This window comes from Hordeum vulgare, chromosome 5H (assembly GCF_904849725.1).
Source record: "Hordeum vulgare subsp. vulgare chromosome 5H, MorexV3_pseudomolecules_assembly, whole genome shotgun sequence".
Taxonomy (NCBI): domain Eukaryota; kingdom Viridiplantae; phylum Streptophyta; class Magnoliopsida; order Poales; family Poaceae; genus Hordeum; species Hordeum vulgare.
In genome coordinates, this window is record NC_058522.1 from 91,120,289 (window position 1) to 91,137,378 (window position 17,090).

The 17,090-nt window shown below is 41.3% G+C and overlaps 1 protein-coding gene across 1 annotated transcript; it reads right to left on the reverse strand.

Moving 5' to 3' along the window:
• Positions 1 to 8,928: 8,928 nt before the first annotated feature.
• Positions 8,929 to 16,738, reverse strand: LOC123399829 (nuclear pore complex protein NUP93A-like). Its single transcript, XM_045094208.1, has 15 exons — positions 16,525 to 16,738; positions 16,322 to 16,413; positions 16,121 to 16,187; positions 15,368 to 15,427; positions 15,204 to 15,293; positions 14,299 to 14,565; positions 13,992 to 14,087; positions 13,728 to 13,859; positions 12,922 to 12,975; positions 12,745 to 12,828; positions 11,828 to 11,914; positions 10,853 to 11,755; positions 10,146 to 10,327; positions 9,761 to 10,052; positions 8,929 to 9,258 (listed from the first exon to the last, which is right to left on the reverse strand). The coding sequence occupies exons 1-15, from the start codon at positions 16,645 to 16,647 to the stop codon at positions 9,181 to 9,183; spliced, it is 2,607 nt and encodes an 868-aa protein (XP_044950143.1). The 5' UTR covers positions 16,648 to 16,738; the 3' UTR covers positions 8,929 to 9,180.
• Positions 16,739 to 17,090: the final 352 nt, after the last annotated feature.

Below are 17,090 nucleotides of genomic sequence, written 5' to 3' on the forward strand. Positions count from 1 at the left end.
TTTGGTTTGGCCAACTAGATTTGTAATTCTTGCAATGGTAGAAGTGCTTAGTTTTGCGTTCAATCTTGCGGTGTCCTCACCCAGTGACAAAGTAGGGGTAGTGAGGCACGTATTGCATTGTTGCCATCAAGGATAAAAAATGGGGTTTTCATCACATTGCTTGAGTTTATCCCTCTACATCATGTCATCTTACCTAATGCATTACTCTATTCTTCATGAACTTAATACTCTAGATGCAGGCAGGAGTCAGTCGATGTGTGGAGTAATAGTAGTGGATGTAGAATCATTTCGATCTACTTGACACGGACGTGATGCCTATATGTATAATCATTGCCTTGGATATCTTCATAATTATTCGCTTTTCTGTCAATTGCTCGACAGTAATTTTTCACCACCATATTATTTTCCTTCATGAGAGAAGCTTCTATTGAAACCTATGGCCCCCGGGTCTATTTTCCATATTATACTTTCAGATCTATAAACCAAAAATACCAAAAATATATTGTTTCCATTTATTTACTTTTTTTTACTTTTAGTTCTAGCAATCTTTTATATCTATCTCTATCAGATCTCATCCTTGCAAATAACCGTGAAGGGATTGACAACCCCTTTTTTGCATTGGGTGCAAGTGTTTGATTGTTTGTGTAGGTGCTAATATTGGGGCCTTGCTTGTTCCTCCTACTGGATTGATACTTTGGTTCTCAACAAACTGAGGGAAATACTTATCTACTTTGCTGTGTCACCCTTTCCTATTCAAGGGAAAACCAACGCAAGCTCAAGAAGTAGCACAACCCAACAAACACCTTCGGAGATACCTATAGAGCACCTTTATAGTCACCCAATTACGTTGTGACATTTCATACACACAAGGCTTTCCTCCGGCGCCCGGGAGTTGCATGATCTCATGGTCATAGAAATAGATACTTGACATGGAGAAAATGGTAGCAATAAACTGACACGATCACATGCTACGTTCATAGTTTGGGTCTTGTCCATCACATCATTCACCTAATGATGTGATCCTCTTATCAAATGAAAACTCATGTCTATGGTCAGGAAACCTTGACCATCTTTGATCAATGAGCTAGTCTTTAGAGTCTCACTAGGGACAGTGTGTTGTCTATGTATCCACACATGTATTTGAGTTTCCAATCAATACAACTCTAGCATGGATAATAAACGAATATCATGAACAAGGGACTATAATAATAATAATTTATTATTGCCTCTAGGGCATATTTCCAATAGTCTCCCACTTGCGCTAGAGTCAATAATCTAGTTCACATCACTATGTGATTCACACCCAATAAGTTCTCGGGTTTAATCATGTTTTGCTTGTGAGAGAGGTTTCAGTCAATGGGTGTGAAACTTTCAGATCCATGTGTTCTTTACAAATCTCTATGTCCTACTATAGATGTTGCTACCACGCTCCACTTGGAACTATTCTAAATGACTGCTCCACTATACGAATCAAGTTTGCTACTCAGAGTCATCTGGATTGGTGTCAAAGTTTGCATCGACATAACCCTTTACGACGAACTATTTTATCACCTCCATAATCGAGAAACATTTCCTTAGTCCTCAAGTTACTAGGGATAATTTTGACCTCTATCGAGTGATCCAAACCTGGATTGCTCTTGTACCCCTTGACAGACTCATGGCAAGGCACACATGAGGTGCAGTACACAGCATGGCATATTACAGATCCTACGACTAAAGCATAGGGGATGACCTTCGTCATTTCTCTTTCTTCTGCCATGGTCGGGCTTTTGAGTCTTACTCAAATTCACACCTTACAATACAGGCAAGAACTCCTTCTTTGACTGATCCATTTTGAACTCCATCAAAATCTTGTCAAGGTATGTATTCATTGAAAGTTTTATCAAGTGTATTGATCTATCTCTATAGATCTTGATGTCCAATATTCAAGTAGCTTAATCTAGGTTTTCCTTTGAAAAATACCTTTCAAACAACCCTATATGCTTTCTAGAAATTCTACATCATTTCTGATCAACAATATGTCAACCACATATATTTATCAGAAATTCTATAGTGCTCCCACTCACTTTCTTGTAAATACAAGTTTCTCATAAACTTTGTATAAATCCAAAAGCTTTGATCATCTTACCAAAGCATATATTCCAACTCCGAGATGCTTGCTCCATTCCTTAAAAGGATTGCTAGAGCTTGCATACTTGTTAGCATCCTTAGGATCGACAAAACCTTCTGGTTGTATCACATACAACCTTTCCTCAAGGAAACCGTCAAGGAAACAATGTTTTGACATCCATGTGCCAGATTTCATAGTCGAAAAATGCAACATCTGCTAACATAATTCCAACGGACTTCAGCATCGCTATGAGTGAGTAAGTCTCATCATAGTCAACTCCTTGAAATTGTTGAAAACCCTTTTGCGACAAGTCGAGCTTTCTGAATGGTGACGCTTACCATCATCGTATGTCTTCCTTCTAAAGATCCATTTGTACTTAATAGCCTTACGGCCATCAAGTAGTTCTTCCAAAGTCCACACTTTGGTTTCATACATGGATCCTATCTCAGATTTCATGGCCTCTAGCCATTTGTCGAAATCCGGGCCGACCATCGCTTCTCCATAAATCGTAGGTTCATTATTGTCGAACAACATGACCTTTAAGACAGGATTACCTACCACTCTGGAGCAGTATGTGTCCTTGTCGACCTACGAGGTTTAGTATTAACTTGATCCGAATCTTTATGATCATTATCATTAGCTTCCACTTCAACTGGTGTAGGCGCCACATGAACATCTTCTTGTGCCCTTCTACTCTCTGGTTGAAGTGACGGTTCAAAACCTCATCAAGTTCCACCATACTCTCATTCAATTCTTTCAAGAGAAACTCTTTCTCGATAAAGGACCCGTTTTTAGCAACAAACACTTTGCCTTTGGATCTGAGATAGGACATATACCCAACTATTTTGGGTATCCTATGAAGATGCATTTATCCGCTTTGGGTTCGAGCTTATTAGGCTGAAGCCTTTTGACATAAGCATCGTAGCCCCAAACTTTAAGAAACGGCACCTTAGGTTTCTTGCCAAACCATAGTTCATACGGTGTCATCTCAACGGAATTATATGGTGCCCTATTTCAAGTGAACGTGGTTGTCTCTCATGCATAACCCCAAACCGATAGTGGCAAACCGATAAGAGACATCATAGTACGCACCATATCCAATAGGGCGCAGTTACGATGCTCGGACACACCATCACACTATGGTATTCCAGGTGGCATGAGTTGTGAAACAATTTCCACATTGTCTTAAATGTATACCAAACTCACAAATCAGATATTCATCTCTACGATCACATCGTAGACATTTCATCCTCTTGTAACGATGATCTCTAACTTCACTCTGAAATTGCTTGAACTTCTCAATATTTCAGACTTGTGATTCATCAAGTAAATATACCCATATCTACTCAAATCATCTATGAAGTAATAACATAATGATATACACTACGTGCTTCAGCACTCATTGGACTGCATACATCAAAATGTATTATTTCCAATAAGTCATTTGCCCGTTCCATCTCACTGGAAAACGAGGCCTTCAATCATCTTGCCCATGTGGCATGATTTGGATGTCTCAACGATTCAAAATCAAGTGAGTCCAAAAGATCCATGTGCATGGAGTTTCTTCATGCGTTTACACCAATAGGCATGGTTTGCATGCCTCAAATGATTCAAAATTGAGTGAGTCCAAAGATACATCAACATGGAGCTTCGTCATGCGTTTTATACCAATATGACCTAAGCGACAGCGCCACAAGTAAGTGGTACTATCATTACTAACTTTTTATCTTTTAGCATAAATACTATGAACGTGTGTATCACCACGATCATGATTCAATAGACCATTCACATTGGGTACATGACCATTGAAGGTATTATTCGTGTAAACAGAATAACCATTATTCACCCACTTAAATGAATAACTGCATTGCAATAAACACGGTCTAATCATGTTCATGCCCAATGCCGACACCAAATAACATTTATTCAGGTTCAACACTAATCCCGAAGGTAGAGGTAGCGTGTGATGGTGATCACATCAACCTTGGAAATACTTCCAACACACATCGTCGCCTCGCCTTTAGCTAGTCTCCATTTATTTCGTAGCTTCCATTTCGAGATACCAACATTTAGCAACTGAACTGGTATCTAATACCCAGGAGCTACTATGAGTACTAGTAATGTACACATCAATAACATGTATATCTAATATACCTCTATTGATGTTGCCAACCTTCTTATCTACCAAGTATCTAGGGCAGTCCCACTTAAGTGACCGTTCCCATCATAATAGAAGCACTTAGTCTTGGGTTTGGGTTCAACCTTGGGTTTCTTCATTGGAGCGATAACTGATTTGTCATTCCCGAAGTTTCCCTTCTTGCCCTTGCCCTTCTTGAAACTAGTGGTTTTACTAATCATCAACACTTGATGCTCCTTCTTGATTTCTACCTCCGCGGTGTCAAACATCGCGAATAGCTCAGGGATCATCTTCTCCATCCCTGGTATGCTATAGTTCATCATGAAGCTCAGTATAACTTCATTGGAGCGATAATGACTTCGAGAACAATCTCAATCACTATCTCATCTGGAAGATCAAACCCTACTTGATTCAAGCGATTGTAGCACCCAGACAATCCGAGCACAGGCTCACCGATTGAGATTTTCTCCTTCATTTTGCAGGCAAAGAATCTTGTCAGAGGTCTCATACCTCTCAACACGGGCATGAGCTTGAAATCCTAATTTTAGCTCTTGGAACATCTCATATGTTTCGTGACGTTCAAAACGTCTTGTGCGCCTCAATTCTAAACCATAAAGCATGACATACTGAATTATCACGTAGTCATAATAAATATGTATGTCAGATGTTCGCAACATCCACAACGACATTGGGGGTAGCACACCGAGCGGTGCATTAAGGACATAAGCCTTCTGTGCAGCAATGAGGACAACCCTCAGTTTACGGACCCAGTCCGCGCTACTATTATCTTTCAACTTAGTTTTCTCTAGGAACATATCAAAATACAGGGGAGCTACAGTGCAAGCTAATCATCTACAACATAATTTGCAAAGATATTTTGACTATGTTCATGATAATGAGTTCAATTAATCATATTACTTAAGAACTCCCACTCAACTCAACGTCCCTCGGGTTGTTTGAGTGTAAATGATCCAAATCCACCAACCCAAGTCCGATCATCACGTGATATAAGGTGGCTTCAATGGTGAACATCTCCATGTTGATCATATCTACTATATGACTCATGTTTAACCTTTAGGTCTCCTGTGTTCCGAGGGCATGTCTATACATGCTAGGCTCGACAAGTTTAACCCGAGTGTTCCGCATGGGCAAAATTGGCTTGCACCCGTTGTATGTGAACGCAAAGTCTATCACACCCGATCATCACATGGTGTCTCAAAACGACGAACTGTCGCAACGGTGCACACTCGGGGAGAACACAATTTTGCCTTGAAATTTTAGTGAGGGATCACCTTATAATGCTACCGTCGTCCTAAGCAAAAGAAGGTGCATAAAAAGGATTAACATCACATGCAAATCATAACTAGCATGATATGTCCATGAACTTGTATTTTTTGATCTCTATCTTCAAAGCACTGGCATGACACCATGATCTCCATCATCGTGTTGCCGTCAGGGTTGTCGCGTCAACCATGCTTATACTACTATTGCTACCGTTTAGCGATAAAGTAAAGCATTACATAGCACTTAATGATTGACACGCAGGTCATACAATAATTAAAGACAACCCTTTGGCTCCTGTCGGTTGTCGTAGCATAGACATGCAAGTCAATATTAACTATTACAACATGATCATCTCATACATCAAATATATATCATCATGTCTTTGGTCATATCATATCACAACATACCCTCCAAAAACAAGTTAGATGTCCTCTAATTTGTTGTTGCATGTTTTACGTAGCTGTTATGGGTATCTAGCAAGAACGCTTCTTACCTACGCAAAGCCACAATGGTGATACGCAAGTTGCTATTTAACCTTCTACAAGGACCGCCTCCGTCAAATCCGATTCAACTAAAGTGGGAAAGACAGACACCCGCCAACAATCTTTATGCAACAAGTTGCATGTTAGTCGATGGAACCAGTCTCTCGTACGTGGACAAGTAAGGTTGGTCCGGGCCGCTTCATCCCACAATACCGTTGAATCAAGAAAAGATTAAGGAGGGAAGCAATCTGAATATCAACGCTCACAAACTCCTTTGTGTTCTACTTGTGATGTCATCTACGCATAAACCTAGCTCATGATGCCACTGTTGGGAAACGTCGCATGGGAAACAAAAATTTCTTACGCTCATCAAGATCAATCTATGGAGCCTAACATCTAAGAGGGGGGAGTGCATCTACATACCCTTATAGATCGCTAAGCGGAAGCGTATATAATGCGGTTGATGGAGTCAAACATCTTAGCGATCCAAATCGCAATCCGTCCCGCCATCCCGTCACGATCCGTCGTGCGATCCCATCATGATCCGTCCCGATCTAGTGCCGAACGGACGGCACATTCGCGTTCAACACACGTACAACTCAATGACGTTCTCCACCTCCTTGATCCAACAAGAAAGGGTGGAGGGGTAGATGAGTTCTCCGTCGGCATGACAGTGGTGGTGGTGTAGCTGTCCCGGTAGGGCTTCGCCAAGCACTACCGGAATATCTAGAGGAGGAGACAATCTATAGGGAGAGGCTATGTCGTGGCTTGTGTTGCGACTACCTTCTCTCCTCTCCACTATATATAGGGGGAAGGGAGGAGGGGTGGCGCCCTAGGGTTTTCCCTATAGTCAGCGGCCAAGAGGTGTCCACCTCCTACAAGGGAGGTGGGGCGCACCCTTACTGGGGAGTCCCTCTCCTCCAGGACTCCTCCCACCTACCACCATTGCGGCGCATGGGCCCTTGGGGTTGGTTGCCGAGCCCATCACGGGCTGGTGCGCCACTTCCTCAGCCCATGTGCCCCCCCCCCTCGGGAAGGGTGGGCCCTCCAGATGGACCCCCGAAACCCTTTCGGCACTCCGGTTTATTACCAGGAACGCCCGAAACCATTCCAGAGCCCGAATACCTCTTTCCTATATATCAATCTTTGTCTCCAAACCATTCGGGAGCTCCTCGTGACGTCCGGGATCTCATCCGGGACTCCGAACAACTTTCGGTTACCACCACACATAACTCATTAATATCCAATCGTCATCGAACCTTAAGTGTGCAGACTCTACGGGTTCGAGAACTATGCACACATGACCGAGACACTCTCCGGTCAATAACCAATAGCGGGACCTGGATGTCCATGTTGGCTCCTAATATTCTACGAAGATCTTTATCGGTCCAACCACGATGTCAAGGATTCAATCAATCCCATATAATGTTCCCTTTGTCCATCGGTATGTTACTTGCCCGAGATTCGATCGTCGGTATCTGCATACCTAGTTAAATCTCATTACCGGCAAGTCTCTTTACTTGTTCTGTAATACAAGATCACGTGACTAACTCCTTAGTCACATTGCTTGCAAGCTCATTGTGATGTTGTATTACCGAATGGGCCTAGAGATACCTCACTATCATACGGAGTGACAAATCCTAGTCTCGATTCACGCCAGCCCAACACACACCTTCGGAGATACCTCTAGAGCACCTTTATAATCACCCAGTTACGTTGTGACATTTGATACACACAAGGCGTTTCTATGGTGCCCGGGAGTTGCATGATCTCATGGTCATAGAAACAGATACTTGACATGTAGAAAATAGTAGCGATAAACTGACACAATCATATGGTACGTTCATAGTTTGGGTCTTATCCATCATATCATTCTCCTAATGATGTGATCCCATTATCAAATGATAACTCATGTCTATGGTCAGGAAACCTTGACCATCTTTGATCAACGAGCTAGTCATTAAAGGCTCGCTAAGGACAATGTGTTGTATATGTATCCACACATGTATTTGAGTTTGCAATCAATATTATAATTAATTTATTATTGTCTACAGGGCATATTTCCAACAGGACGCTCAGGGCACTGCAGTCGACAGGTGTCCGTCCAACAATATTGATGTTTTACGCAACTTCTTGTGTGGCAACAATGACGGCATCGGGGTTTGCAATTGCTTTTTGATAGTCCGCCTCATCTAGCGTGTTTGAGGGGTAGTCGTGCATGGCTTGTCTATCTAAAGTCGGGTTGCTAAGAAAGAGCCCTACGATGACGATGTCAGAAGACTAACGCATGGATAGATTATTTGGCATTTTCTGCATCTTGAGGGGTAGTCGTGCCTGGCTTGTCTTTCTAAAGTCGGGTTGCTAAGAAAGAGCCCTACGATGACAATGTCAGAAGACAGCGATGACGAAGAAGACAGATTGTTTGGCATTGGCTGACGCAAACCTCAAAGCGCTTGTCTACAGCAATGGCTACAATGATGAACCAATGTTGCCCTGTGAAGGTGTGAAGACAATGACACTGGATTACAATTACAACCTTAACGACCCTTTTCTCCTCGGCAGCGTGTTGTATCCTTACGTGGGTTGCCAAGTCGCTATATGTGCCTTGCTTTGTTTTTACAGGCATGATGTTACAGTTTTCACCTGGTCTGTCGTTAATTAAACAGGCAACTATTTTCTTCTTAACAAATGTTGCCATTTCGAGAGAGAAAACTGTCCGCCTACCAACCATGCATGCCGGAGCAAAACCAAGAAGCTGTACCGCCTCACAGGAGATAAACTGAAAAGAAAACGAGGCTCCGCAAACTTGAATGCTTTTTTTTTTAGGAACGCACACTTGAATGTAAAAGAAAATAATTCAAATTCAACACCAAAAATGACTAGTAGATGAATTCTTGAAAATTAAGCGACAAGACTCGAGATTCAAGAGGCTGCTGCAACAGCCTTGGATTTAGTAATAAATCATGAAAAGTGGCAGTTTTCTTGAATTTTGACACACACAAGATAGGCCTACAAACAAGACAGACATGGTTCCACAGACAAACAACCATGTCCACGCACCATGGAGCTTTAAACCTTCAACTACCTGTTCAAATGGTGTTGGGGAATGGGGAGCTTCCGATACAGATAGCCCATTTCCCTAGCACTTCAGGCCAAACACAAACTATTCATATGCACTGAGCCACCTTCTGGTACAAATCCTGTGGCCAATTCCTGCTCATGTTGCTTGCCACAAGGTTCGCAATCTGCTCATCGCAAAAATATTGCATCAGAAATTGCAGGAGCATTTCTGTTCCGATTTAGGAACGTAAAAACAGTTGGCACTTTTTCTTCCCTGGTGATACCGACAGAAAAATAAGTATACGTATGCATAGTTAGCATGAATGCTGTGTTGTGCACCAGGAAAGGTCTAATATCACTCTGTATTTTCCCTTCTCCAGCTGGTTCAGTTTTGCTAGAGGCAGTCTTTAGAAGCCTGCACACTCACCATGGATAAAATTATCCTGCAGCTACATATCGGCATAAGGCTAGGCATAGCTACCAACCTGCCTGATGGTTGGTTGCTAAGCACATTTCGCAACATGTTGGTAGGCCAACACGTGTTTGCCAAATAGGGACTCTAAATTTGCCAGATGTTGGCTTACCCACGTGTTGCCTACGTCTTGGCTAGCCAAAAATTGGCTAGGGTTAAATTGGCTACAAATCAACAGGATAGACACAATTGAAAAAAAACAGGATAGAGAATACCTTTGACTTGACAGCACGCAGGGTCCCATCGGTATCTCTAACATTGTCCATGCAGTTTAGAGCAACCTTCAGGAGATCTGGCACACAAGCTTGAACATGGGGTGATAAATTCCTGAATACATCGACTGATACATTCGGAGACTGTGGATCCAAATGAAGAAATGGAAGTTTGATGGTTTCCCTCAGAGCGTCAACAGTTTGTCCAGCACGAGCTAGCCTATAAATGTGAAGAATAGCTTCAAGCTGTCTCAGTACAATTTGCTGTTCAGAAATGAGATCCTTGTCTTGAACACTGCAAGCGAGTTTCCACATGATTAATTAAGTTTTCAAAGCATAAATAACCAACAGTCACATGACGTAAAGCAGAAGATAGGAGGTAATTAACCTGGCTTCAGAAGAATATCTGGCTGTCTCCAAAATTTCATTGCCAGATTGAATTAGACCAACAGCACGGCTTTCTCCATCTAACATATTGTGTGCCAGGGCACATACTGCATCCGATAAACACTTGTTTACTGTCTGAAGTGCCATGGCAAAAGCTCCAACTCTTTTGTGGATTTCCACCGACTGTTATTTCATGTAAAAAGTAAAGTAACATGAGATGGATACATGATAGCTCAAACAAGACTGAATTGCTGCAAATTAAAATATGTCCTCTCATAGAGTAAATATACTTATACTACATAGCTCAATAACATGAAGTAAATGGATTCAGATACATGCGCATCACATCGAAGTTGATAAACCATGCATGGACATATGCCAATGAAGACTAATTGATGGCATGTCATCTTGAGAATACTACTGCAGAATATGATATGATAACCAGTGTTCAAGCAGCTAGAATCAGTCCTAAGACGGGTCATGTCGCTTTAAGAGCAGAGAAGTTTGATTCTTTCAACTCAGCTATGAACGTGATGAGATAAATAATTCAATAGAAATATAAGTCCATGACAGTAATAAAATAACTTGTGCTCTTGCTGATCCTTTTGTGAATCCCAACCTAGGAAGATACAAAATAAAATGTTCCCTAAATAAAGCAGAATAACCCAAAAAATTCTGAAACCATTTGGGTTCAAGAATTAAACTTACTTTGTCATAGAGCCCTGCCTCTTGACACCGATGGGCGGCTTCAAGCAAAAATTGCTGCCTACTTCTCCAGTCCATCATGTACTTTTTTAGTTCTCCTTCTTCTCCCATTCCACTTGGACCAAGCAAAAGTTGAATACCACCATCCCTTAGTAATATCTCTGTGAGCAGTTGCTTCAACATTGAACTTCGTTGACGTTGTTGATCAGCATTCCCTTGACCAATCCATGATACCTCTCCTCCACCCATTGCAGCAGCAGCCTGTGCATAATACTCCAAGGCCAAATCAAGGTTGCCATTGCGCAAGTAAACAGAGCCATATTGCCGTATAATACTGGCAGCTTCTGCGCAAGCATCCATTACACCCATCTTCTGGCCTGATCCAACTCCCTCAGGGAGAATACCATGATCGGCCAGAGTAATTGAAATATGCACAGCATCAACATGGTATCCTTCCTCTCCAACTTCTTTAGACAAATAAAGAATTGCTGGAAGTGATTGGATGCTTAAGAGCAGAATATAGGGATAGACCAAGGGATCTTTTCCACTTTTTGTATAATATGATGGCTCAAATTTGTTCAAATAATTTTGTAAATCCTCCAGCGTATAAGGAACCAAGCCTTCACTCACAACATTAGAAGAAGATGCACTGGAGTATTCCCGCAGAGCTGACAACTTGAACCACAAGAAATCCTCTATAGTATTGAAAAGTGTTGGCAGATCTTTAAGTAATCTGTCAATTTGCCGTCGACAGCCACAAATTATGGCATAAAGAAGCAACTTCTTCCTATCATAACCAGGACGCCCTGGTCGGTCACCCATTCTGAGCATTTTTTCACATTCCTCAGAAGCTGTCAGAGCAGTCTCTGATGACACAGCACCATTAGTAGTAATCCATTCTGCAAGCTGCCAGAGAACATATTATATGTACTTTTCCTATTAATAACAAGTCGACATCATTATTCATGGATACTTTACCAGAGGGGCGAAGTTGTAAGCAGCACGAGATGATTGAGCAACTTGCCTTGCTTCATCATAATACCCAGTTCTTAAGCAGAAATAAATCTACAAAAGATGGAACAATAATGCATTAATACATTTCTCGTTGAAAAGGTACGTACAGAACTTGTAAAGGTCATAATAAAAACAATGAGTTGCATGATGATGATAATCCTATTGTTTTTTTCTCATGCTACTCTGAATTAACCATGTGATGCTTTAATCCCACTGACTGGAACATGTGGAGTTGATTAGATGTGATGAACTGTTCACTAGGATATCTTGTGATAATTCTAACATTCTATATGGCATGCCATGCTTGATAACCCTATATACTTGTCTTGTGCTATGGATAGGATTTCTGAGATTAAATCTTTGAGATCTATTCATAGCACCTATGCCTATCAACACAAGTTCAGTTTGATTTGTGAGTATGGTATAGATGACAAGTTCTTGGTTTGAGAACCATCTAGCATCAAACAACATATCTCATAGGTGTGTAATCACGAAATAAAATTCAAATAAATTGAATGGCCCCAACAAGAAATCATTTTCTGTGGTGATTGATAAATTCTAGTAAGTCCAAAAATAGGTCAGTCAATGGCCTACCATATGCATGGTTTCATGACAGGCCTGAGAATAAGTTGAACAGAACAGTCTCCCTTTAAAACCAATAGTTGGACCATGCTTCATCTTGATGCTCTAATGAAGTGATATGCTAAACGTATCAATTCCTTGATTACTGCTCTTATCTTATTCTAGTGGCAATTTTCCATTTAACCTATTCAACTTATTTTCATGAGTTTTATGTTGCCATTACTAGATAGAAAAAAAAATGATGTCCGCTGCATTTTTTATTCGATGTTTAGTAGTACAATCAAACAGGCAAATTAAACCTGCTGCCATGTTGTATCCACTGGTGGCTGTCTGCGAAGATCACTTGCATCAAAGTCTAACACGCCATGATCCCTCAACCGGACCTGTCAATTCATACAGATAAAAAATTTGTATTTGGTTACAGATTAAAACAATGCAGAAAAAAAGGAGGGTTAATCATCAAACTCAAAACAGACCCGAAGAAATGCACGAATTTTTTGAAGATTGCCAACCGATCCACCAAGAGCAGCCTAGAATCACAAAGCATAACACACAGATTAACCATAATCAATCTTTTACATTAACAGGGTTCACAAAATATAAACCAACAATAAAGGAAAAGATCATTTGGTTAGAAAAACTATTAACAGGATGGTAGAGGGCTAATTGAGAATTTGAGATAGTACAAAAAAACTAATAAATGGATGCAAGAGTAAATCAAACAATTTTTTTTTAAGAAAACACAAAAGACTTGTGTTTCATTGCATTGAAAAGGTGGAGTTTTGTTACAATCCTCCTAGGAGGTCAAGTACAAGTGAAAACATTGAAACTAGTGCACATCCCATGTGGATGGCAGGATGACGCGGAGGCCGTGTGCGCCGGCTCTTGCCCACTGTTCGGCCTCTTCCTTGATCTTGGATACCAGGGCATTGATCTTGGATACCAGAGTTAATCAAACAATCACCACTGACTTCATCACTAACTACACTAGTAAGTAAAAAAAATCCTAAATAGACAGGCATATAAGATCCACTCCATCTTCAGGGAACTCAATAACGAAAAGCGACATGAGAGCACTTGAGATGCCAAATTAACACAATGTCATATGTATAGAACAGAAATACCAATAGGCTATACCACAACACGGGAAAAATCCAGGTAAATACAAAACAAATATCATTATTCAGAAATCTTACATAGCACTTGGGAAATCTTTTTTCATTTTCAGAAGTGAATTTGGATAGAAATGTTCAGCAATAAAATGCTACACAGAAATACTCACTAGTGCTGGCTGGCTGTTGATGGTCTCAATTATGTATTTCTCATAACCCCATTCAAGGTGTTGCCTTGCTCCAACCACTAGTGACATTTTTCTTGAAACGTTTCTATGAGAAGACCCTTCCCCTACTAAGGCCTGAATTAGACAAACAGGGAAAGCACCTTAAATAAATCACAGTGAAATAAGAGAAACAAGGATATGTCATAGACATTATATAGTTGATGTTGCATCCTGTAATACTGTTCTATACAATTAAAGGGTTATTACCTGAATCAAGTGCCACACTTTCTGCATGGTCACTGACTTTGAGCCAGTGGCATCAAGAGACAAGGACTCGTAAGCAGCTCTGAAAGCTGTAGCAGGCTAACAAAAAAAAAGGTCCCAGTAAGCATTTGTACAATTTGGTGCATCAAGAGAACGTATTGCCCCGATGATAGCATACAAAAATAGACACTTAAGATATTAATCAAACCTAAATTAATTGGAGAAAAACAGGATGACAGGCAGACATGAATACTAATCTGCACATGCCCAATAAAGCGCTGACATATCAAATCTTGACATAGAAGCTTACACTGAAAGGCAGACTGCGTCCTCTAGCATCGTTGAGATCCTTCACAACCCCCGCGTAAACTGAAGATTTACTATCAATTATGGTCTTGTTAGGTATGGGCATTACTTCCTCAGCAGGCAGCCCTGATGAAGCTTGAGGACTGGAAGCTGAAGATGGCATCAGAGCATGACGAGACAGACCACCAGCTAGATTGGTGTTTCTCTTTGGTAATGTAGAAAGTCGGCTTAGACTCTGCAAAAAATCTCTCTTCTCCTTCTGCCAGTCATCCTACAACAAAGTTACTAAAAAATGTTAGAACTGGACAGTAAAGGTATGTTTGGATTGTAAATAAAGTGTACCCTGCCAATTCTTTGGTATGACCAAAACATTGGTCTTTTTTTGGATGAGGACCAATATTTCGGCATGCCAATGCTCCTTTCCCAACCTAGTTCATTTAATTTTTTCTAGCCAATGTTGGCTGATTCATGGGCAAGCAAAACCTCAACCAAAAATTTGGTTAGCCAATTTTTTGGTAGGGCAACCTTGACACAAACCAAACACACCCTAAAACAAATCAAAGCATCCACTACCAAAGCATATTAAATTGCTAAGTTGTCAGCATAGCAACTGAAAAATGAAGGCATTAGCTCAATGGTAGAACTTGCTCTGAGCTGTTAGTTACAACACCTAGCATTACAAAACTACCACAAATATTGCTACTTTCTGAAAGGTGCAACAGATTTGATTCAAATAAGACGAACTAAAGCACGGATGGTAGTGGTACAGACCTCAAAGGCTACCCTGACATATCACATATATCAAGATGCTCCAAAAGGTTGCAATATTAACTTATGAAGGCATTATCGTAGCTACTAGCTCTGCTACAAAAATAAATCTGAATAGAATACAAGCAAAAGGCAACAAACCTCAAGAACTTGCATCATATAATTGTTAAAACTCTTTAAGTTGTCCTTTTGTGCTCCTTGGATGGATGAGACAATTGCCATTTCATGAAGCTGAAACCACAAACTCGGTGATGCACTCCATGAAATTCAGAAGAAAAATAGCTAAAGAGAGAAAAGGTGTTCACCTGTTGCAGGTATTCCTCGACAGAAGTTGCTTCCGATGGAAAAACATCCTCAAAGGTGGTCTACAATTAAAAAAAATGCCACTATGATGTATACTGATAACATGTTGCCTGAGTGATATTCAAGAGCTGTAGATGTACAGTAACAAGCAAGCGGATATATACATTGACCAACAGGGTAGAAAACAATATTGAGGTAATACGTGCTGGCCTAATTGGTGGCGAAAGATTGTTACACTATGATAAGTAGTAAAATCTGACTTGACCACTCACAACAATATTTTCTGACTTTGAGTAGGAAACTTTACATGAAAACACTACATTGCCTCAACTGAGACTAGAAAACATTGTTTCAGATAAGCGAGTGATTTGCAGCCTCCAGACATAGGGAGTGTGTATTAATAAAGTGGATTACAAGCTCAAAAAAAGACTAGGGAATGTGTGTCTAAAAGTTAAACTAGGATCTTATGTAAGAAGCTAAGAAGGTGACGTTATTCATGTTATTCTTTTCTTTCAGGCAACCAGCACGAGTTCTGCCTCTTCGTGAAGTAAGGAAGTTATTAATACTGCTAATCGAAAAAAACAAGTGAAGAGCCCCGATAGTCGGCTATGGATGAAAGAAAAAAGAGTGCAGCACAAAATGTCAAGACTACGAAAATCAACTGCCTCGTCTAAACGACCGACACATAAGATTATCTATATAGCATTCTCTGAAATGAACCCTGCATGCATTTTCCAGGTTTACAAGCTAATCACCTTGAGTTCGAATGACTTGAGGTCTCTGGTGAGCTGCTCAGCATTGATCCCCTCGCGCGCCAGCAACCTGCAGATGCACAGCCGAAACCCTAAGTCCAATCCAAAACACCAGAAGCGGCAATCCTGATTCGAACGAAACACGACGGGGAGATGGGCAGAGAGGCTCTCTCAGAGTTAACTAAAGGGGTCCAGGAGAGCAACCTGGTGGCGGAGAGCGACTGTGACGGCGCCTCGGCGCGGATCGTCTTGGCCTTGAGCTTGGTGGAGAGCACCTCGAGCTGGTCCAGGTTCCTCTGCGCGGGCCAACAACAACGAACCCATCAGGCGGAAAAAAGCAAGGGAGGCTCGGGCGCGGCAAGAGATAGATGCGGGCGAGGAGGGCAAGGAAGAGCGCGATGCATCACCTGGAGGGCAGGGAAGTGAGGGGTGAGGGCGGCCTGCTCGAGGAGCTTGGTGGAGGTGTTGAGAAGCTCTGACCAGCCGCCCATCTCCGTATCTCCTCCGCCATCGGCTCCGACGCCGGCCATCGCCGCCGTAGATGGAGGTGTTCACGGGGAGCTATCTGTGCTCCGGCGCCGCGCTCGAACTGGGGGTTTTGGACTGGCGAACCCTATTGGACGCTCGTTAGCGTCAGAATGTTGAGCCTTCGCTGAGGCGACCGTCCGGTTGGGCCGGCCCACGTACGGCATTGTGTTTTGCTCGTCCGCCGTTTCCTGTGTGTTTTTTTCTGTGGTTTTTTCTTTCGATTTTCTCAATGTTTTGTCTGGTTTTTCAATTGTTTTGTTGTGTTTTCTTCAGTTGCCTTTTTTGTTTTGTTTTACTCTCTGGTTATTTCATGTTCTTTTTTTCTGGTTTTATCTTTTTCTTTCTTTTCTTTATTTTCTTTCTCTTTTCTTTTTTTCATTTTTCGTCCATTAATACTTTATAAGGAAATGTTTTGTCGTTTATTTTTGCATTATGAGGAAATGTT